The 25,476-nt window shown below is 34.2% G+C and overlaps 2 protein-coding genes across 5 annotated transcripts in view; one reads left to right on the plus strand and one right to left on the minus strand.

Moving 5' to 3' along the window:
• LOC149785202 (deubiquitinating protein VCPIP1-like) overlaps window positions 1-10,259 on the plus strand; it is a 115,964-nt gene extending 105,705 nt beyond the window's left edge. The window contains exon 17 of the mRNA XM_089979004.1: window positions 1,299-10,259. Within this exon, the coding sequence (XP_089835130.1) occupies window positions 1,299-2,231 (933 nt within the window). The 3' untranslated portion in view covers window positions 2,232-10,259. The remainder of the gene's footprint in view (window positions 1-1,298) is intronic.
• An 8,334-nt stretch (window positions 10,260-18,593) lies between these two features.
• Window positions 18,594-25,476, minus strand: part of LOC149785204 (calumenin-like) — a 45,910-nt gene continuing 39,027 nt past the window's right edge. For all 4 annotated transcript variants that reach the window (XM_089979006.1, XM_089979008.1, XM_089979005.1 and 1 more), the window contains one exon: window positions 18,594-21,772. In XM_089979006.1, coding sequence (XP_089835132.1) covers window positions 21,668-21,772 — 105 coding nt within the window. In that variant the 3' untranslated portion in view covers window positions 18,594-21,667. The remainder of the gene's footprint in view (window positions 21,773-25,476) is intronic.

Below are 25,476 nucleotides of genomic sequence, written 5' to 3' on the forward strand. Positions count from 1 at the left end.
CAATTTTCTTCATAGAAAGACAATATTTTCTGGTGTGGAGGTGATTTATATAAAACATGGCATCCTGCATACTATATTTAGTGAATACATTGCAATGTGGAATTTGTCTATGTTTTACAAGGTAGTAATTTACTAGTGTCAATTTTAAATGAAGGTGCAATTTTTAATTAAAAGAAACTGAAAGGTTTATTTGTTACTATGTTCTGAGTAATGAGTTAATGACCATATGTTTATTAGTGTTCATTCAAGAAAGGCAAATAGTGGAGCCCTTTGGTTCCTACCAGGTCAGGAAATGAGGTCATTTAGAAAAATTGTAGAAGTAATTTCTGGTTTAGTTTTTATTCAACAAAATTAAAACACATATCATTACCATTCTTGCCTGCTGCGGGCCTTTTTATTGGATTTGGATTCTTCATGCATGTATAATGAATGATTTATTTCATGAATTTATTTTGGATATACGAGTCTGCATTTTGTTTTCCTTGCATGATACTTTTTACACATTCCATCCATGATCATTGACCATGATTGTTTGTTGTGTTTACCCATCTGATCAAAATCAATAAGACATTTCTGTGCACCAGTGAAATTTGTCTCGTGCTTCTTTGGCAATAAGTGCACTTCTTTCATTATGCCAGCTTGATGTGTGGTCAACTAATTCAGTTTTAAATCAACCATCTCTATTTTTTTATCTTTATTTTCAAGGGTCTTTTTATGCATTCCACTGAAGCAATTTTCTTGCACAATGATGAAAATTAAGGCTGAATGGTTTAATGGCATAACCAATTATGAAAACATATTTTAGTTTTCCATACAAGGACATTAAAATGATAGTAACTAATTTACTTATTTAGTAACTTTGATATTAGATTTTATCTCAGTTTTATTTGACAATGTGCACTACTCACATTAACATCTTTTTTCAGCAGCTGAAGTCCATTCATTTTTCTTCTCTTGCACCAAATTATATTTTGTACAGAAGAGAAAAGCATGAAACGTGTCATTTTATAGATGATGATGCAAGCTTTTGATATTGGAAGTACCACAGGACATCCGACTAATGACATTAGCAATGATACGTCTATTGTTTTAGTCAAAACTTTAGGTTATAGCCCTATGTGGGCTTACAGTTTTGTTGAAGTGCATAATATTGTTCAGATCCCATCTCTCCTTCACTGAAGTGCATGTGTATCGTATGTACTCCACCATAAATTAGATGATGCGTCTTCTTGATATTAAAACAATTAAAAATTGCTGTTGAATAAAATTAATTGAAAGCTTGATCCCTTCTTTTACAGGACGACACAGATTCAAATGTGATGCAGGTGCCTACATTCCATGTTGATAATAGGTTGACAAGTTCTGCACTGTTGAGCTCAGCTGTTGTAAAAGAGGACACTGATGTACTACAGGAAGTATCACTGAGCCAACAGTTTGATGAGAATGGAAATCAGGCTAGATCACACCAATCTGTCTCAGACAACCCACAAATTCAGGACAGGCAGACACACATGACAGAATCATGTGATAGACAGACTCATTCACAAACTTGCATCTCAGAAGATTCATCCATAATGGAAATAGATAGTAATGAACCCTTTTCCAATGTATCTATGTTGAACAACCAAACCACTGGTATGCAAACAGATCAGTTAAAAACTGTATCTGCTACTGAGTGTGAGTTGATGGAAACAGATTCATATCATGCACAATTTATTGAACAAGAAAAAAAGAAAACTGATCATTCAAAAATTACACTTGATTGCAGCAGAGAAAATAAACAACAGAGGTTTGCTATGGATACCACTGTATCTGAAATTAAGATTATGGAAGAAACATTGTTACCAGAACTAAAAACTGAAGTTCATTGCATAGTGGATAGAGAAAAGACTTGTACAAGATCAGAGTTGGACAAAAAGGACGAAACAGTCAATGTTAAACTGGACACAGATGGCACTACATGTAAATCAGATGCCGTTCCAAACTTAGTGAAAGGTAGAGTAACTTGCACAAAAATGACATCTCCCTTTCAAGAGAAGACAGACATTACTTCCCTAACAGGTCTACCAGATGAGGCAACAGACAGTATAAAAACATGTGTTCTTCTCATGCCTACTGATGAATCACATGATGAAGTGAAGCTTACAAAGGACTTTGAGTCAAATCTGGGCTTGTCAATGCTCAGAGAATCAGGGACACCTAAGAACTTGGAACCAGATGGATCAGAATGAAGAGCAGACACATAAAGAAAAGAAATTGAACCTATTCATCTTTCTGTAATGTGCACACAGTTGGACTTGTCCACGCATACTAGATTTCCTGGGGGTTGTTTCTGGGGCGGGGGGGGGGGGGGGGCGGGCCTTAAATTGTCATTTATTTTCCCAGGGGACCCTTAGGCCACCAGTCTAGACCCCAGCATAATCTTGTGACTGAAGGTATGTCACAAAGTCATGTATCTAAAACAATGATAAAGGTAAGCCGCCTTACCTTTGGAAATTTACACATGCATGATAACCTTTATCATAAACTACACAAGTTCCATTCTTTGTGACTTACTGACTACCTGGGCACTTATACTTGGGATTTTTTAACCAGCTGCAGTGGATAGTCAGGCTTTGCAAATCGTGCTTCAGGACCTATGTGCTGACCTTCACTGGGGCTGACCTTCACTGGCTGGTAAACTCTATTCTGTTGAAAGTGTAGGGTATTTGCTTCAGGATTTAAGTATAATGAACAGTAAAGGCCTGATCTGCATCTACCAGCATTTTATTTTATAGCAAATTTGGGTCTGTTCTTTTCTAATTGAGTGCACATTATTCATAGAAATGTGATAACAATGAAATGGAAACTTGTAAAAAATGTTTGCTTTCACCAAGCATCGTTTCTTTAACTAGGATCAGCAATTGATAGCTTTATGGTTGGTTACATTTGCCACATGTTTTGAAACTTCATATTGACAGATTGTGGGCTAATTATTTGTTCCTTGGTGTCTTCAGATTTGCATTCAGATGTGGAATTTTCACCATGTTTAAATTGGTCAGATTATGTGATGATTGTCATTACTCTAGTCGCAGGTTGGATTTCTGCTTGGTATGAATCACACTGTAACTCTATAACCTAATTGATTATATTTGTGTCATTTATCAAGAACAGAAATATTTTCAGGAATCGTGCTTCTCTGCCAGACAATCGTACTGAAAAAGCAAAAGTGATGTCAAACTGAAATGAAAAGAAATTGATAATTTAGTTGCCAAGGTATTCAGAATTTGGCATTGGTATTCTTGGAAATGATGTGAAAATTAGTGGCAAAATATGTGCTTTTCATTGGTCATTTATATAGATAGCTTATTTTATTGATCTTGCATCACATGTTTAAATGGTAAGTTTTAGAACCTTGCTTTAGATTTTTAAAAAAACAAGATCTGATTGGTTAAAATACGTGTGTTTTATTTAGCCATGGAATTTATTAAACCATATGTCCCTTATCTGGTCAAGCTTTTTCAAATTTGTTGTTAGTATTGTGTAATACTTGAGAATAATCCTATGGAAAGTGTACACATACCATTATAACACTACAGGTTTTAGTAGGTTCCTTGGTATAAATTCTAGTTCAAGGTTTTCAACTCAAATTCTTTTTATATCATTGCATAGATCTTTTTTTTTTACTTGTGGCTAGAGAGAAGAGGGAAAGCAAAGGGGATTTCAACAAACTTGTGTTACACGACTCAAGGTTCTCCATTATGCTGGAATTCTAATATTTGCATATTTTTCGGTGTAGATACATAAGTGGGATTTGTAGACTATGTAATTGCAAACCATTTTAAAAAAGTATATAATACATTGGCTTGTAATGAAATTTATTTGCTGATTGTTCAGCAACAGAGGTTCTGTATTATGTTTTCAACATAGTGAATGATACGTATGAAGGCTGTGCTAGTGATAACCAGAATTGCCCTATGGGGTAATTTGTTTTAGATGGTGATATGTTCCAATGTAAAAAAAAAAAAACAACTTTGCAGTAGTAACATTCAGGGTTGCTAAAATAAATAATTTAGTATTAATTTGATGAATTATTAGATTGAAAGAAAAAATAACTCAGAGAAAGCTGAAAACATACTGCTAAATAATGGGTGAAGACTCAAGTCACATGAGGGCATGGTCCAGAAAAATAAAAATTCCACAGTGCGTCTATTCCTGACAAACCAAATAGTTGTACATGTCAGTAATTATCATTGGACCTAATTTGGTTACCATCTTTAAGTTCTAGTGGCAACCTAAATATTCCCACACCAAGAAAAGAACCTGGACAGTAATGCTTAAGGGTAGAAATAAAAACATTTAAAATTTGTTTGTTCACTTTAAAATTTTCAATATGGTATATTATAATGCATCCAAAAATGTGTAACAAGTTAACAAATGTCTATGGGCAGATTGCATTAAAACTCGTAAGACTTGTTCCAATTTTTATATTTTCATAATGATGTTAATTTTTGTTCAGAGTTTGTCACTTGTTATAGAGAACAGACTCTCTTAAAACTTTTTTGTATCAATTTTTTTATAATAATTCATCATTTTATACTGCAAATATATGTTAAATATGGTTTTGAGGAAGGGAAGGTTTGATAACAAACTTTGCACTTTTAGTTCTCTCTTCAAAGAATGACTCCTTTCTCAGTTTGGGGCTCTTTTAATTTGGCCCCTGTTCATCAACTGGACTAAAGAAGAATGCTGACAATGGACTAGTACATTGTTCACTTTTGTGTAGTACAGTCTTTACTTATACTGCTATAACAGTTCATAGCTAAATAGTGTTGCAAGGCAATTCTACATTTAGAATGGACCCCAACTTTTGAAATCCTAGTGAGAACCCTCTGTTTTATTCCTTTAGAAAATGTAGATTACCGGTAAACAGTGAATATGAATATTAAACTCATTTTCCTGTTTTATTAATGACTTGAGTGTAGGGATATGATGGACTACATTTAAAACCATTGATATATGCATATTCATACTCCATTGACACATTGTAATTTGATATACCCAACACTTCCAGTGCTATGTATGTATGTATGTACGTGCATACGTACGTACGTACATATGAATGTATGTATGTATGTATTTATGTATGTACATACATATGTATGTATGTTTTAATATTGCCTCTTCAGAGGTAAGAGTAGAGTGTAATCTTCTTGTTTGTCCATACAAGATCTGGTGGCACCAAAGTTCATTACAGCAAGTAGTCCTGCATTGAAACATAAATATTATAATAATCTCCAAATGCACATACATGTATAAACCTTTGTTGCTTAATGCAATGTATGACACAACCTTAATAACTAGTCTTCAGTTTTGATTGATTGCATTCAAACTTGGTAAATATTATGGGTTGCTGAGAAACTTGCATACCTATTATGCTCATCATCATCAACTAGCATACCTATTATGCTCATCAACTTGCATACCTATTATGCTCATCATCATCAACTAGCATACCTATTATGCTCATCATCATCAATTTGCATACCTATTATGCTCATCATCATCATCATCATCAGAAATAATTGTCCACTCATTTTACTTGTCCATGTTTTCAAAGAGCTACAGTATTACACTTAGAGTAATAAAGAAATGTATGAATGTTGGGATCTAAAGGTCAAAGTCATATCATGTCTAGTAGGCAGTAAGTTTAGTTCAAAACTGCATACTTTGACCAAAGAGTCAAGGCAATTGAGATCCACTGGTCAATAATCTCCCTAGTCGGCCATTCCCTGCAAGTACCTACTTGGAGGACTTTGAAACATTGGACAGGTGAATAATGTACCATTCACATTACTCTTGTTAAACATAATTGAAAATTTTCAGTAATAAGAAAGTTAGCCCTGAATATTTTATGTCAGTATCATTTTGTACATAGAATCTATTAAAAGCCAAAAATTGAAAGTCTAATTCTAAACTTTGATTTAAAGTTTTTCAAAACTTAAGAACCAGACTTGGATATACATAAAAAGGCTAATTTATATATTTACACAATAATAAATGATATACATGAACATAAATGTAACTCCTGTTTATATTTCTAAAAATGGCCAGGGGGTGGGAGCGTAAAGAGGAATAAAAAATGTGTATTTCATTATCATTGATCTGGAATCATGGTTTATATTCTTTAACAGTCACAGGATCAAAGATATATGTTGCCTAAATTAACAACATGTATGTTTACTTGTAACCATGTTTGATCAGGAAAATAATCAATTTTTTTTAATCTTTGGTTCACTTTTTGTAATATTTATTTAAATGATTAAATTTAACCAAGATCAGAACAGACTTTAGATTCCAAGTTTTAGAAGAGGAGTCATGCCTGAAAATCACTGTTCTCACATATAGTTGGTGACACTGTCTTGACCAGACATTTAAAACCTGTAACTGTGATAGTCATTTACTGTTAGTCTCACAAAGGTGTTTGTGGCGGATGAAAGTACATCAGTAAAACTGATAAAAGGATTGTACGTTGGTTACAAATACAGGAATAGAGGTGTTGTCTGGCAGAGATCATGTGAAGAGAGACCCTGCACTGTAGTGAGGTCTTGGTTTTGCCATTCATATTTTTCTTTGTAAAAATGTAGAAAATGACTTTGATAAGTTTAGATTTTTAACAAAATGTATGCCTTTACAGATTGTTATTACCACGAGGTTTATGCATCATCTCAAAGTGTTCTCAGTGAACATATGGGGTTATTTTAGCCCACCTGCCCATGAGATCAAGTATGGTATGACCCTGTGTCCGTCATGTATGTGATCTGTCAACAATTGCACATTTACACTCTAAGATGCACCAACAAATCATTAAATGTCCAAATTGCTTTGTGATTTATTTTATAAAATTTAACAAAATCCATCATACAATACATTTTGATTGCACTGAACACTATTATTTTTCCTGATTCTCTAGTCCCATATATGACAAAGTTAGGGAAATCATTGTATACTCAGTACATGTGTATCCCATGATATGTTTTTGGTTTAGAATGTAAAAATATGCTTTGAATATGATCAAATTACAATTGTCTTGATGAAAACATATAAAGATCAATTAATGTATTGAGGTAACTTCCATTAGTATTTTATTAACATGTTTGATAAAAAGAAAAATTTGTAGTCTGTGATTCTTGTAAGCATGAGCTTCCAGTCACATGTAATTCCATTTATGCAAAGGTGGTGAAGCTTCACTAAGAGGTACATAAGGAACAATGGATATCTGAAATCATAAAGGATGCATAAAAATTACTGCCGATTCCATGACTCTAGTAAACAAGCGGGTAAAACCCAAGATGAAAGTCTAACAGAAAGGAAACTTGGCATGAATAAAAATTGGATTCCACAGTGGCAGACAAAAAGGAAAATAAAACACACATCAAAAAGTAGCTTGGAAGTTAAACTTCACAAAGACTGACGATTGTGATGTTGGAGGGATTACATCTTCTCTTGTGCGTCTAAAATATGGTGAAAAGAATCTTAAAGTTGGTTCTTTGTTTGCATTGTCATGCAAATAACATGTTAAATAGACTATGTAAACAACGTTTCAGATTGTCCTACTCAAATGATGGGTGTCATTCAGTCCCTTCTTTTGGCAAACCTAGCTGAACTACTGGATGAGTTCAATAATGAGCAAGACCCACACATATTAAAAATGTAATCCTGCATTTGATTGGCTGGCCTTGTTCCACTCTGGACCATGTATTTCTTGCCCAGTTTTAATCAAAGTTGAAAGATATGCTTAAATCTTTAAAATTTTGTATCATTTTGATAATAAACAAGATCCGTTAAGACTATTGAGATCATCTGGTATCTTGCTAACTGAGCTTATCATTCTGGAGACCTTATTTCTTATCCAGTTTTGCACTGATTGTAAATTTATGTCGTTAAGATCCCAGATAAATTAAAAAATCTAAATATATCATTGAGGTGACCATGCATCTCATTTACTGAGCTTGTTACTGTGGAAGTCATCTTTCTGGTATGATTTGTATAAAACTTGAAATATGGGCTAATATTATCAATTTCTTGTATGGGTTCAGTAAAGAACGAGATTTGTGCATGTTAAATGAGTTTATATCAGAAAGATCTTAGAAGACTTTAATTATGACCCCGAGTCTGTAGATATTAATTATGCCTTAATTTATCTAGAGATTAAAAGAATTTGTTTTAGGATATTTTAAAATAGCTATAAATCAATATGCTATAAAGTTTATGAGATAGTTATGCTACATATGCCTTCCTTGTGAAATAGCTGTTGTGTAATGTTGGGTAAGTGATAACAGGCCAATTTGGATCTCTTGTTTTGATGGCCTAAACACTAAACAGGGTTCCCACGCTAACGAGAAATCGGGAAAAATTCGGGAGAAATTATAATTTTTTCCCCGATTGTGAAAAGTCCTTGAATTTTGCAAATATTGATGAAAGTCTGGAAAAACCCAGGAATTTTCCGCCACCTCTTGACGCCCAAAATTCAGGTTTAAACTCTTCGTTACAAGACAAGATTATAATTATTTGCGGTTTGTTTGTTTTTTTGACATAGGAAATGTTACTTTCTATGAGATATATATATATTGCTATAGAATTCTTTAGAACTAAAGGTTTGAAAGGAAACAAAACATAATTTATGTTCATTATATTGTTTCCAGCATAATGTAGCAAAATAAAGTTAGAATTTTTATTCTGTACATTGAAATGACTTTACATGCCAGTTTATAGGAATATAGTCAAACTTAATTCGTGTGATACATTTTGTAGTTTTGGACATGATCATCTTTTCTGACATCAATGTTTTTGGAGAGTCTTGAAAGAGAAATATCTTTAGATTTAGAAATGTTCTTTAATTCCATTCAGTAATGGCCATATGTGAACCTTGAAAAAAGTTATTTCAAACTGGAAAAACCCTGGAAATGACCTGGATATTTATCTTTAGAAAAGCATGGTAACCATGACTACAGTGGAAGTTCTTCAGTTTTCACTCCTGTGTATGAACAAAATAACTAAAAAAATGGAAATAAATGAAGTTGGTAAAAGTATTCAGGGTAATGCAAGGAAAAGATTACATTTTAACTCTTGTTCATATAATTGTCTTACCAGCAAAGCATAGGTGAGATACAGAGATTACATTTCTGGTGGCAATGTTGTTATTATAGGCTCACTTTCTCTGATGCTGTTTTATGTTCAGTCATGAAACTTGATGGATGCATTGTCTTGGAAGGTAATCCTCACCACAAGCAAATGCATGTCACAGCAATGTCATTTTCAAGATTTGCAACTTTGCAGTGTTTTAGGCTTATGTTATAGCACAGCAGGTAAGATGTTGCATCGAGTTGAATTCTTGTTTTTTTAGTATGTTGTTGTTGTTGTTATAGGGTTTAACACCATTTTTCAGCACAAGATAGGCTATACATGGCAGCCAGTATTAATGGTGGAGGAAGAACCCCAGAAAGAACCACCAACCCACGAGAAGCTACCGTCAAGCTTTCTTACATATCCACATTTGCCAAGCCTGAGACTCGAACCCATACAGACAGAGGTGAGATGGCAGTGATCTGTGATGGAGAGCGCTTTAGACCACTTGGCCACTCTGGGCCCCTTTTTTAGTATGTACATATTCAGTCTTGTGTCCAAAAGCATTATATTTGAAAAGAGTTTAGTGCACTCTTCACTCAGTAGTCATACTTCACAAAATTAAAATTTTATTCAGTTTTGGTGAATTTTGGAGCCACTTCTGTTTCCTGTAGTGTTTTAATTGTTCACTAATTTTTAGTGTGGAATTTTATAAATCAAGCAGGGTTTAGTCACAATTTTTTTTTCTTCTATTGCTTCATTGACTTTGACTATGCATACTGACCAGCAATGAGCTGTGACTGTTTACAAAATTGGTGTTTCTGAAAATTTAAAGATGCATGAAGTTCTTTGATTTAATTTATTTAAACTGTAAATCTAGGCCACTTTGTTTGACTGAAAACAATTGGTCATAGTTTTCAAATATAGACTTTTCTTTACTGACCTATGCCGACTGCATTATGTACTAAACTGTGATTGAAAATTCAGTGAATGCATGTAATTAGGAGTGGTGGGGTAATAAATAAAATGATAGCCAAATGCATAGTAGTAATTTCTGCTTATCTAAATGAAATATACATTTAATTTTATGCTTTTTGTGCATTTTTTTCAAATAATTATGTTTTAAAAGAAAGGAAATAAAGTTTACCAATAAGTTTCATGTTGTGTCTTTCGGATAATGTTGTAATACATTTCATGGACCAATTCAAGTACTTTGGTTTTATTTTCGTCACTGGCGCCACAGCAGCAGTACCAAGTGGTTGCCAGAATTGTATCATGTTGAAGGGCACTATAGCAAGGGAAAGCTGTACTTAGTCTCTTTACTCGTTCAAGAAAATTCAAGTCTTTAAGTATATGAATAAATATGGCAATGATTTGGTTACGCTTCTTGGTATGTATTTTATATGTGCATTTCTTTTTTTAGTTTTTTTGTGCTGATAAAGTTAGAAACACTAGTTGCTTTTTGTCTTGCCAGCTTTATCATGGCAAGACTTATTTAGAAGTCAACTTTCAACACAGAGATATTCAGGTGTTGTGTTAAATCTTGGTACAGCAGAGACAGTAAATATACTTCGGTAGATGATTGCAGATAAGATGCCAGGTTCTGCAAAACAGTTTTTTCATTTACTGCTCTATAATGTCCACCCAGCTGCAAACTAAAGCCATATACAGCCACTTTAAAACAACAGTGTAAAGCCATATACAGTCGCTTTAAAACAGCAACAGTGTAAAGCCATATCCAGTCGCTTTAAAACAACAACAGTGTGTGCTATATGCTGTTTTCTGGAAATCACAGGGAGAACAAAGATGTACACCCAGATCTGCAGATGAGCAATTGCAATAATTCTGCAGAAAATGGTGCAGTGACTTGTTTATGTTCTTCAATAAATCTTCATACCATATTTGATGTAATACCTTTGCATGCTTTAATTTTTTTGGGGTCAATGCTCACGGCGCAACTTATCTTACTGACCACACATTTCTCGATCCCTAGCATGACTTTTGGAAGGGAAGCAGCTGCTAATACCTGCTTCTCAGTACCTGACATCCCTCATGGAGGGTAGCAATTGTTAATACCTGCCTCAATAACTGGCATGCCTCGTGACAGGTAGGCAGTTGCTAAAGCCTGTTGCTCAGCACCTTGTATCCTTCATTGGAGGGAAGCAGTTGTTAATGCCTGCCTTGATAACTGGCATGCCTCATGGGAAGGAAGCAGTTGCTAAAACCTTTCTCTCAGTACCTGACATCCCTCATTAGAAGGAAGCAGTTGTTAAAACCGGACTCTCAGTAACAGGTATACCTCATGGGAGGGAAGCAGTTACTTAAACCTCCCTCTCAATAACTGGCTTGCCTAATAAGAGGGGAACAGTTGCTAGAATGGCCTCAATAACTGGCATGCCTCATGTGAGTGAAAAAGTTGCTAAATCCTGCCTCAGTAACTGGCCAGCCTTACAGGAGGGAAACTACTGCAAATACCTGCTTCTCTATCTAAACATGCCTTGTGTGATGGAAGCAGCTTCTCCCTCTTTACCCTTGCATGCCTCATGGGTGAGAAGCAACGGATAAACCTGTCATTATGATCTTGGAACTCACCACAATGCATATTCTTGTGACCTACCCGTACTACCAGTTATTGGGTTAAAGGAGGCTTAAAAAATCTAATCTTTTATATTTTATGCAGTGTGATCATATTTGGAGAGACAGTACACCTCCAAAGGGGAGAGCAACCAACAGAAACAAAGAAAGCTCACTCTTGTGGTGTGTACACATCTGAGAACAATGTGTATAATATCATGGGTGTGCACTTGTGATCTTAAACTTTTAAAAATTTACCCAAATAATTTCCTAGCATACACTGTTGATATTATATCAAAAGCAGAATTCACAAGTGGCAAAAACAGTATTGTATAAAACCCTCATTTACTGAAATTGTATTAATGTTGCATTTTCCTTGCCAGTATAGCTGTTAAGAGTATTTTGTTTTTACAGGCCATCTTAACTGGGCATATTATATTATGGGGTCACTTGGCCATCCTTCTGTCTGCCCAGCCCATAACTGTATTTGTTGGAAATATTTTCATAAAAGTTGCCATAAGTATATATCATGACTAGATGATGTGTCACATACCATAGTCATCTTCCTGCTTAAAGTTATGGCTGGGAAAATTCTGCAACATTTCCTCATCTGGCACATAAGTTTTGAACCACCTAAATATTTTAATTAAGCTGTCTCCTATTATACAGGTCATAGTCATGGCAAGGAAAAGTAAAAAATCAGTGACCTCTATCCTTGTACAGGTATAACTTTTGTACCAAGGAAGTTATATTAAAACTTGAGCCTGTTTTATATCTCAGTCATACCTCTTGCCTCAAGGTCAGGATCTTAGGAATGCAGGTTAGTAGCTCTTTATTTATCCAGGCTTCCACTTTTTAACCCATTCAGATATTGTGATGAAACTTTACCCAGGTATATGTTTCACACAGTTTGGTGAGGTATGGCACAGCAAGAGAAGTAGGTTACTTAGTGTAGAGGTAACTGGAGTTAAGTACCTTGCCCGAGGACACAGGCTGGCACAATAACCAATGAGCTTCTGCCATTCCACCTTAAGTAATAGTCTCGTTCCGAGGTCAAGATAATCAATAGGGAAAAGATTGTGAGATGGGTGTAGCATGTGATGTGCAATTTGCAGTACATAGTTTGGCTTTTTTTTCATTCTGCAAATATCAGTATATCATTTTAAGACCAATTTTTCTGCAATTCCAAAACAGTCACTTGCTGATATATCACTCCAGTGGTCAGAGTGTCCGACTCGGATGCAGGAGGTTGCGGGTTTTGAATCCAGGCCAAGTCCAATGATAGACTTATAAAAATGGTACTTACACCTGCCTCGCTTGGTTTCCAACATTGAGAGATTTGTATTAGGACTTGCTGTCATAATAATGTGACTGGGTGGGACATGATGCTACATGTCTGTAGCATGATGCCCCAGTACTAGAAACCACTATAAACTGCCACACTGCAGACATCATAGCAATAGGACTATAACTGTTAAGGCTACATTAAAAATCTAAATCACACACAACACACACTTGCTGATAAATCTTCTGGAGTATAGTAGCCCAAAGAAATTGTCAGTTATCTATTTTTTCAGCATGATGGAGCTAGAAAATGAGGTATGCATCTTTGACCTTACTGGCTGTATTGCTTTTACAATAAATATGGACATGAGTAAGGAATCAGTGCACTAATTAGGTCAGTGACCTTTTTTTAACACCTGGGTGATCCTTCAGCCAAGCCACATCAGAAACCTCCTTAGTTCAGCATTTATCAGTCCTCAACAACACGGCATGTTCATCTCAAAACTAGTCCAAATTGACTCACTTGTAATTATCAATTTGGTCTGATGGCACAAAATAATGTATCCGTATTTTCTCAATTTAACCAAAGAAAACTCTGGTAGTTTAGTTGGCAGAGTGTCAGTCTTGTAATTCATTAGTTCACAGGTTCAGTACCCAGCCATGCTACCCATAGTCAAATGCCTTAATTTTCCCTGGAGAATGCACTTAGCTCTATTTCCCAAGACCAATAATATGCTCAGAGTGCTGTTAAAAAGTAACTAACAATACAGCAACACTAGAAACAAAAAACAAACATCTTATGTTCTTAAAAGTAATGGGCCAATAAATACTTGCCAAAAATATGAATGTATTCAAACTTGATGCTATGTTTTGTAAGGATTTCTTGACAACACAAGATTCTGCAATTCCATTCCTAAAAACTGTGATGTGATGTGATGTGATGTGATTTTGATTTTTAACGTAGCTTTAACAATTTTTCAGTCATGTCGCTACAATGTCTGCAATGTGGCAGTTTATAGTGATGTCTAGCACTGGGGCATCATGCCGCAGACATGTAGCATGATGTCCCACCCAGTCACATTATCCTGACACCAGGCCGACCAGTCCTAACACTAACCTCTTAATGCTGAGCGCCAAGCGAGGCAGCTGTTAGTACCATTTTTTAAGTCTCTGGTATGACTCGGCCGGGGATTGAACCCATGACCTCTCGCATCCGAGGCGGATGCTCTAACCACTAGGCCACCGGAGCGGTCCTAAAAACTGTAAAAAAAAACAACAAAAGTATCAGTAAGCACCATTAGGTATGCCAATTACACTGGTCTACAGCCAAAATGCTTCCAAAATAAATGCAAAACGTTACTAATTTTGGATCACTGAGAATGAAAATTATGCCTAAAATTGTTGATTGGCTCTAGTTTTAAAGATATGAGACTGGGTCAGTATATACAAACCATGATTTGGAAATGGTGATGGATAAATGAGATATAAAGGGAAGGGAACAAATTTTCTCAGAAACAACAAGGTGGACAACTACAAGTTGATGGAAAACCTCCTCAAGGCAAACAAAAGCCATGGTTGCATCATGTCATTTAAACTGCACTCTCATCTAGATTTTTTTTCCACCCAACTGCGGAGCAGTGAGCACAGCAAGCGATTTCACCAGGACAATGCAACAATGGAAAAATGATATATCAGGACAACTGGTACCCATCAATGCTTGCAGACTATTGCTGGACAGTGAAAAGAAATGCTCCATCTAACGAATGCAAGAGATAAGCAAGAAGCTGATTTTTAAGGTGTTACATAAACAGGACAGGTTAAATATTATCATGTAAAGCAACCATAAATACATGACAAGATCAAGGTTTACAATTTACGATTAAAATTCTAATATCTACACAATATATATAAACGTGAAATGAAAAACGTTAAATATCTTGGAAACACTAGCCAATCAGTTGCTTTAATTGTCATATTTGAATTCAGCACATCAAAATCCATAATAAAAAGCACATTTATCTTGGAAGCAGATGACTTTTAAAAAATTGATCACCAGTAATTATCTTCAAGACAAGGAGCATACCCAATGGTATAAGAATATGTTAAAAAATTCCTAAACTATATATGAGATTCTAACAAGCAACTTCAAATGTGAAGGACTGATATTTATAATGGCCTATCACTGTCAATAGTGGAATGATACAGCATCATATCATGATGAGACAAGTGCTTTATCCAAGAATAAACAATGGAAGCTGATTTAATGGTGGGAATGGAACCAAGTGCCCTTTTGGTCAGGAGTCTGATGCCTTAACCACTGAGCTGATGTGGTTGACAAGAAATGTAGATGAACCCCTAAAATCACATCTTCGTATAAAAAATATCGATATCTAACTGCATCTGGATATATTGAACTGTTTCCGAGTTGTTGCAGTTGAGAAGATGAAAATTAATGAAGTGCTGCAACTCTATCATAAAATAAGTTGCAGAGTTGATGCCTTAAAATGGCACATGTAGCTATACAGTAAAGTTGTTGAATATAGAGCTCCAGAACCTTAAGGTATATATATATATATATATATATATATATATATATATATATATATATATATATATATATATATATATATATGTGTGTGTGTATGTTGACTTTAAAAACACATTTTATTGAAAACTCATTAACTTCAATAAAATAAAAATGCATCCAGTTGCTATATACACAGCAAGGGTATTCTATTGTAAATGATCTTCAAAAATTACCTGAACTTATCATGAAGAAGTTTATGTTATTCTTAAATCAAAATTATTGAACACACTGATGGCTTTGTGAGTTAAAGTGATGCTAATTTATACAAGACCAAATGAAGAACACAACTCCATGCTTTACTACTGTAAACAGACTGCTCTAAATAATCATAATATATTCTAAATTTTCTTTTTGTTGTAATGTCACATAAGAATTTATATTGAGCATTTTCAGAAGAATGATTATGCTGATTTGTTTTTAAAAGCATAAACAGTTTCTATTATTGTTGAAAGTATTACTATCAGTTAATCAGTGGAACACTATCCAAGGAATATAACTGAAATAAGATTAATCATTTACCAGAGTGACACATGTGACCTTAAAGTAACCTCCCTTGATATAAGTGACCTTCAAGGAGAGTTGATCTATACTTTGTTACTTAATTTAGCAAGACTAAATGCATGCAACTGCAAAAAAACATTAACCAAAACCTATATGCAAATTTTAACCACCTGGCATCGACCGCAGATGCAGATGGGTGAGCAAGCATATTGTAGAATGAACTATCTTAGCATCAGAATGATTAATTCCAAGTAATCCACAAAAGAGTTTAGGAAATAAAAATCGAAAAACCTTAATCAAAACCCAGATGCAGTTTTCCTGTGATTTACTTTATCCCTAAGATTAAAGGTCACAGAATTAACTGTTCTGACAGTGATTCATCCCAAGTATAAGGATCTCCGTCAATAAATTAGGAAATGAAAGTCTTTCATGAAAACCTAAAACTCTGACAACAATGTTGCTACATATCACATTGCACTAATGTGGGCTCAACAATAAAAAGAATATGTGTAATGCCTTCCCAAGTTTGAACCTTAGCATAACACAATCATCAAGCATTCACATGTACTGTTTAAAAAAAATATATACATATAGTATTCATTACTTGTACTATACCCTAGGGGAGGTAAATCATGTTGCAGTTTACCAACAAACCTTTCCCTACAAATGGTCTCCTTGTTAATAACTACCAACATAAGATAACATTTTGAAAATACATGGAATTTGAATTTTCTTCATGACCCTTATTTGGCTTTCAATTCATACATGTGACATTACCAAGTGGTAAGACAAATACTATTTTAAAAGCGGTCGACTCACACATACCATTCTATAGTTGAAATCTGAATCTAGTTGAAAACTGAAAGATTTTTTTTTTAATTTGGAGTAAAAAATGTTCTATCGACACATGTACAGAAACCGGACCATTGTCAACAGTGCAACAACAAGTCAGATGATTACTGTGTTGTAATTTGGAGAGTTTAAGGTAAAGGTGAGATATTTATTGAAGTGTTGTAAAACAAAAAAAAGGGGGTCCAAGATGGCTGTCAAATCTCTAAGTAACAATATGCCAACCTTTGGCTTTAGCATGCTAAAAAGGAGAGAATGACTACAAATAGATTTTGAAAGAACACTTGCTTAAATATTTTTTTAAAGTTTAATTATTGTAATGTTTTTGGACGAATATTCAAGGACAGATTTTATCTTTTTTGGTCAATTCACATCAATATTGTGAAATGTACGATCTTTCCCAGAACAAAAATACCAGCTAACACATCAGCAATGCAAAGGTCCCCGAGTCTGTGGTGAGTTTCAGGTGAGGAGCAAAGGCCCCAGGTCTGCATTGTGTCTCATGCAAAGTGCATTTTAAGATAGCACATGGGGGAAGAAATGTTATCACCAGGCATATGAAAACACCACTGCATATGATCAATGACTCGCACTCACTTTGAAGGACTTATTTGAGACTGGATCATCCAAGAGCTGATATGAGAGGACATTCTCCATTCTACCAAAACTACTCAGTGCTTCAGGGGAAATCAAGACAAAAAAACTACTGATTGCCTGTTCAAAGTTAATAATCAAACTGAATATTATCAGTCAACACCAGACAGTGAATTTATGAAGGACAGTAAAAATGCATATGGATTTTTTTTTTAAATCTTTGCAGTGAAGTAATGGTGAGATTTACAATTCTTCCTTTTTCGTTTAAATTACAATATCCTGACTCGTAGTAATTATTATTCGTGCATTTTGCCATCAGAATCCGATTCATGTCCAAAACTTGCTGTTTCAGTATAATAAGAGAAAATATACTATGGCCAAAAAAAAAATTTTTCAGTCCTCCAAAACCACACAAAATTTATGTAGATAAAAAAAATTTAACCTATTTTTGAAAACTAATTTTACAAATTCTAATCCAATAAGGAATGGAAATTATCATCTGATAGGGGTCAACTATTTCTGACAATGAATACAATTCATATATAGATACAAACTGCAAGTTATATTACATCATAATTCCTCTGGAAACATTGTTATTAATGATCTTTCAAATCCCTAATTTAACCAAGGGCTAACATTTAACATAAATAATTCATCCTTACTGCAAATTTCAAGAGGTTTTTTTCCTCATAAAAATAACATCCTGATCTGCTGGTGCATTATGTCATCTGGTTTAGGTTGTTTTGCTGTCAGGTACATGTCATAAAAAAGGTAATATGTTGTAACAAATTTACCTAGCACTGGAAAAATTTAATGACCCCAGAATCCCCCCAAACCATATATATATTAGAGCCCCATACCTCAGCCCCCAAACCCCAAATTATGGAGTATATGGATCAAAACCTCTGAGCAGATCTTTGGACCCCTGGTTTGACATCCCTTTCTGAAGCTGTAGGAAGAGTTGCCTGACATGCATACTGTAAGAATGCACACATGCCCATGTCCAGATGGGAAAGGTAACATTTGAAAAATGTGCAGACAAGATTTACTTGAAAATCCTGACCTTTAACATGAAATAATGAGAACAAAACTCAGAAAATTAATTTCATTTTTTTTTACTACACATGCATAATTTTGGAAACAATATACATGCAGTTGACACTAATTAAAATCTATTTGTTGCAACAACAAAAAAACTAATTGGCACTTAAACATTTTTGGTCATGCATTTATTTATGCAGGTTTCATTATTTAATTATATAGTTCGTAAAGATTTAAAAACAACGATGAGCATGGTAATATTAACTGATAAATGATAAGTAGAATGACAGACAAAAAATTCCTTAACTTGTCCAAAGGTTACGTCTACTATTTCAGGTGCCTTTATAATTGCAAATTAAAAAGGCACAAAAAATCTATCATGTTATATGATAACTAATTCAAACTAGAAAGAAAATACTGACCAGCAATTATAAAAAACTACATAAAATAATCTACAAAACTAAGAATATTAAAAACTTGTGTGTGACCTTCCATGCAATGCATTCAGGAATAGTTGCTCCTCTCGAGTTATCACTAGCATTACGGCTGAAATATGAAAACCACTTGAAAATACAAATTGCAATTTTCAGAGTATTAAAAATTCTTTTGATTATGATCCTGTTCACATTTAACATTCCGGAAAGACATTTTCTTATTAAAAATATTATGACGCAAAATAATTGACAAATTGCTGATAATGTAAGCTACAGGTATATCTGTTGTTTCACTGTTCATAATCAGGTTAAAAATACCACTGAAAACAAAAAGTAACAGCTTGCTGCTAGTTTGAAAAAGCATCTGATAATTTTTTTAAAAAAAGAATTCATTTTAAACACTAAAGAGTTACTGAATAACCAATCAATTTTACTATGCAGAAGTTTAAGTATCGTATTTGCTGGCTTATAAGTTGATGTAGAGTATAAGCTGAATTAGCTAGTTTCATAAATTTTCCATCTTTCATCCATATACAAGTCGATGTGAAGTACAAGACGAAGCCAGATCAATTCCTTGGCTTCGTCTTTTTCACTACTAACTTTTGGTTTCATGAATATTAATGGCATCACCATATGCTATTCAGATACCAGCATTTGGGAAATTGCATCACTGATAATAACAAACAAACATGCTTTTTCCAGTTTTGTTTTGTGGAGAGAGGGAGAGAAAGATAAGTATTCCATCGCAATTTTCTTCTTGCACCTTGAGATCAAAATAAATTATGCCCAGATATAACAGAGAAAGATTTCATCCATTCTTGCTATTTTGTACCATACTGCCCTAGTTTAGCAAAAGCTAAAGAGAAAACAGCAATAAAAACATTAACTATAAAAATACATACCATATTCCTTCAGTTTCAAAGATATATAATTTATATCCATATTGACTCCAGATAGGTTAAATCCAAAGAATGACATTTGCATGAGTAAGCACATGTCATTTCCTGGCACTATGCTACCCCATTTGTAGCCTCACTAATTTGATCTTGTCTGCCCTCAAACAGGTGTCAAAACCTGGCCAAAGCTGTAGCATATTTAATTACCATGTAAATAATACTGCAAAACCATGCAGTTTTCAGGACAATTGATAATGTAATTAATACTAGAAGGAAATTTTATTCAGAAGTATCAACTGATAATAGAATAATAGTATCGCCATTGTACATTGGTAAGATCACAATCATCAGGTAATTGATGAAACCAATTCTCACCCACCCTCATATTGGGGAATATTTTATTTTTTTATTACAAAGTGCAAGAAGAAAAATGCACTAAAATACCTGTCTCTGTTATAGTCATTCATTTTCCAGCTTGTCTAATCTAACACACACACATATGTAATCAAATTCAGATAACATATATTACTAGGACATGCTGCTTTAGCACAATTACATCTGATGTACAGGAATTTAACTGGGATGATCATGTAAATATTTTTAAATCTCTATCAATGTTGGGTTCTATATTATTTCATAAGCAATCTCTTCCCCAAATTGATAGTTATATTTTTACACACTGCTTTTCATACTCTGGAAAAACATATTTATTTTTTACACACTAAAAAAATTACATAATGCATGATGAAACTATCTGAATGACATTAATCCACATACAAGTCGATCTCAAGTATAAGATGAAGCCCAGATTTGCTGGTAATGATGTACTGACTTATAGGCTGGCAAATAAGGTAGAAATTCGTGTTTTCATCTATGTTTTTATTACCTACATTCTCTCTAAATTATATGAATAGGTTTGAAAATCTTGAGTTTCTTCTGGGAATGGGGCAGGGTTAGTAAAATACAAATTTCTGACAACATTTCCAAATCTAAAAATTCAGCATCTGTCTGATATGCCCCAAAATTACATTTTTGTTAGAGTGATTAGGTATCATATATATTTGCTACAAGTCAAAATGAAAACAGTACAGACCCAAATCTATTGCATAATGCGCTGGCAGATCAGGATCTGTTATTTGTTCTACTGAATACTCATAACAAACTGCAGAGACCCAAATATGATGGTGCTTTACGTGACAACAGTTCTGGGTCTGTGAATTTCCTGTTGGTCTCGATTTGTAAGCAAGTATATATGGTAATTGATATATTTTTCTGCATAAAAGTCTTTATCATCCCCGCATGATTTAACTCCGATCCGAAAGCATAACTGAGAGGTAGTTACCAAGTCAACTTGTTAAAGAGTATTCTTTTTGGATTGGTTCAAGTGCTCTAAATACAAATTTAATAAACTGTGATATTTTACTCCATGGTTTGGAACTAAAAGTTTTAAAAATTGAGCATAAGAACAAAATCATGTACAGGAAGTAAGGAGACTAGCATTCATAAGTAATATAACTTGATCTACAGAATATAAAGAAAACATGCTTTATAAAACATTCCATTTAACATTGGAGTAATTCTCCTACAAGTATTACAATGTTTGAATACTACGCATAAACATTTGAACTTGAATATATATCACAAACGTTTGGTTGAAAAGTGTTGTTCATATCTGGAGTTTCTTATGGTTACTATACTCCATTTTGGAAGTATATAACACAAAATTGGATAAAGTCTATAATTCAATGCAAGGAACAATTCTCCAAACATTAAGGGTAGAAGATTTTTAAAGGCTGAGATCATTAAAATTCATCATGTCGCACTAAAGCCTCTCCAAACTCTGTTGCCTGGCTCCCCACAAAGACGTCAGACTTGTCCAAAATTTCTTGTTTACTAAGTTTTCCATCCTGAAATATGAATAAATGTTGTTTAGCTGGGGAAAATTTTGCTTGAAACATGCATTTATTTAAGGTAGCTGTGTAGCAATAATAAACATGCTAACAAAAGGACAGATGCCAGAAATTAAACCATCCAATAATCTCTTCTGGTCTATAAGCTATACAAAGGAGAGGTGAAAATTCCATTCATTGAACATTCCAATTTGTGGTTTGTCCACAGAAGCTGAGATGACTGCTGCTGAACTTTACAAATAATAAAGATTACACTGAGTTGAGAAATCTAGCAAGAAGTAATTGATCTTCATGGGGTATGGAACTGAAGTTTCTGAAAATGAACTGGAGATCTTAAGTCTGAAGTGTACTTCATGAAAATATTTAAATGAACATGCACTGCCTCAGATGACACTTTTCCAAATCCCGAATAATTGTACACAACATTTTATTACACCGTACTGAAAACTGGTTATCAATGGCCTTTCTGCAGTCCTTTTGGGGCTGGCAGGTTTGTAGAAGCAAACATCATGTGTCAGCTATCTACCATCATTAATTTTTACAATTAATGTCTCACATGAAATCTGTGCAGTCCACTTGTATACTTCCCATACTTACTCACATGCACAATATAGTGTTGTGGGTCACTTATCACAATACACAATGCTTAATCATTAATATGGAAAGTTTATCATGGAAAAGAAAACAAATATTTATTCCTCCTTCCAACCACACTGGTCATAAAGGGCTGTATACAGCATGCAAAATTATGTGGTCATGAGCTTCACCATCTTAGTTAAATAAAATATGTAGGTCACAGTGACCTTTGGTTGTAACAGTACAGTAATAACTAGGATGCAACACATTATCAAGTTTCATTGTAATTAATCTAACATTCACCGCACCAATAAATAACTTGCAAACATGAAGTTTTCAACAAAGTATCAAATATGGGTCACAGAGATTTTTTGCAACAAAGGTGTTGAAATTTCGTGATAGACAGAAGTATAATGCATACAGCCAGGGCCTACTATAATTCATAAACAAGAGTCCCTCAAAGTGACCAACACTCCACTGTCTGAAAAAAATTTTCAGGAACTCAATATGAGATCTTCTGTCTGAAAAGAATTTCCAGGAATTCAAGATGAGATCTTCTGTTCTGTTAAACTGCATAGTGCTGAAATCATCTCCAATATTCTTGAGTTTTAAACCAATATGGCAGCCATATATTAGCACTATATTCATTTAATACAAACTAGACACCTTTTGGTGATAAACCCATAATGATGTGACCATCCATTCACAAAAATCAGTGACGAGGTTTTCAATATGTTCATTGTGGCAGCCATATTTGAGGTCAGACTGGCACCATTTTCATTCAGGACAAACTAGAGATCATAATGAGTATTCTGGTGAAGACCCCATATTAATGTGACTTTCCATTCAGGAGTAGCAAAAACAAGATTTTGAAGATGAAATGTCATGGTGGCCATACTGGTATCCAGAAGGAGTTGTGATAAGGTGTGAAAGACAACTATATTGGATATCAGATTAGCACAGTGTTTATTTAATAACTAGACACCACAAGTCTTGCAATGACAACACCATGCTGATATGCTCAACACATAAAATATTCAGACAAATATCTGGTACTGTTAACCATTATGGCTTCTCTTTCTTGATTACAAGACAAATTACAAAAGGGTAAAAGATTATAACCATTAAATCATATAAACAAACTCACCTTCTTTATGTAACAGGTGGCTTGACAAGGGAGTTTACCATAATAGCTACAATCAAGTTTTAACCTGTTATTGTTGCCAATGAAGGAATAAGTTGTTGCAAAAAATGCAAAATGTCAGTTTTGAAGAAAAAGTGAAAGCAATTCAACTAGACAAAAAAAGGGAGAGTCCTATGATCAATACTGACAAAACCAGACATCAGAAAGATTCATAACACATCAAAACATTCTGCTCCGCATGGAATGGGAATGGATGTGAGATATCTATGATATTCTGACCCTGACATGGGCACAGAATGGTTACAATTATACACTGATTCTATTGAAAAGGTTTGTGAGTGGTTTTACATTATTTAAATAATAATAATATCAATTTTACCACCTTAATTCCATAGTGATTTTAAATGAAAATACTTAACAAATTAGTTAGGACACCTGTATTATATGGACACTCTCCTGCTCCAGAAGGGGTGGCCTGAAAGAGGGGGACCACTTTATTGCCCAATCTTGATGATCAAAGATTCATTGAACACAAATACTGCACTCATAGTATGCCTTAACTCATTAACCCCTGAAGGTTTTTGTCATTTTCACCTGAAATTCGAGCAGGAAACACATTTTGGGGGCTATTTCTGAATACATCCTAACACATCGACTTCCAACAAATTTTCCATTAGCCTAATACCTAGTTGTGTTAGAAACATCATTTTCCATTGGTTATTTTGCTCACGCATGAGCAGAAGGGTAAAAGTTGGGAGTTCTATTTTTTTCTATTTCCTAACAGACCTATCATTTTCGTATCGAGACCACTCTTTTTCCAAATGCCCACCTTATCCTACTTTTTGCAAAGGTTCATCTGTCTGTGTACAGTTCAGGCCAGTCTGCCTTAGATCTGAGGCCAAAAAGGCTAAAATCCAGACACAAAATCAGATTCCGAACACAGGTGAAAACAAAAACAGGTCCAAAAAATTAGGGTTTTCTCTATGTATTTTGTAGTGCAACAAAAACATCCAGATTATTTGGTATCATTGTAGAGCTACTTCTGTCTACCTTTCTATAATACCACCAACTTTAGTGTATCATGCATGACCATGATGATAAAGAGCTCGGCAGTAAACTACTACCTCCTGCCACGTAAACGCGGTGTCAGGGGTTAATGAGTTAATGGAAGGATTATTCATGTTTACCTTAGATACTGTAAGTTCATTATTTAAAAGATGTCAAGATCCAATGAATGATCTGTGAAAATAATATGTCTTTTACAATCCATTACCGTAAGTACTAACAGAAATGTCCTTGTTTGCAAAACCACCAAAATACCCTTTTGATGTTTTAAGATCAAAAGGGTATTTTCCAAAATCAAGTTCATATTGTATCTAACCAGTGACATTTATTTTGTAAATATCATAATACATAGCCAATATTTCTCACCAAGCATAGATTAAATATTCTGATCATTATTAATGTAAACATGCTTACCTGAATTTGACTTAAAAGATAGTACTGATTCTGACCATAAAATCTTCAACAACGGAAAACTCCATTAAGTGACAGTGTTTTCAGAACATATTCATTGTGACCTTGATCAAGAAGAGAGGTATGTAATCTTGCTTATCTAATATTACTCAAGTCTTGCCATAACATCTGAAGCAGAATCATTCTTACTGTGTTCAGTTTTCAATTTGGGTTTATATATTTATTCAAATTATTCACTGGAATTACAAAGTGCTCAATAATAATCTGGACTGGAACATTAATTTGGAATTACAGTGATTCACATAAGGTCATTCTGAATTATATCATCAAAAGACTTAACACATCATCACACTCCACATACATACATACATACATACATACATACATACATACATACATACATACACACACACACATACATACAACAAAACCTATCAAAGATAAATTATCCCTATCAGAATAATTAATCCTATTTAGGGCTGTTCCATAAAATGTATACTCCCAG

Source organism: Sinohyriopsis cumingii, chromosome 13, assembly GCF_028554795.1.
Source record: "Sinohyriopsis cumingii isolate HCF-2022 chromosome 13, ASM2855479v2, whole genome shotgun sequence".
Taxonomy (NCBI): Eukaryota; Metazoa; Mollusca; class Bivalvia; order Unionida; family Unionidae; genus Sinohyriopsis; species Sinohyriopsis cumingii.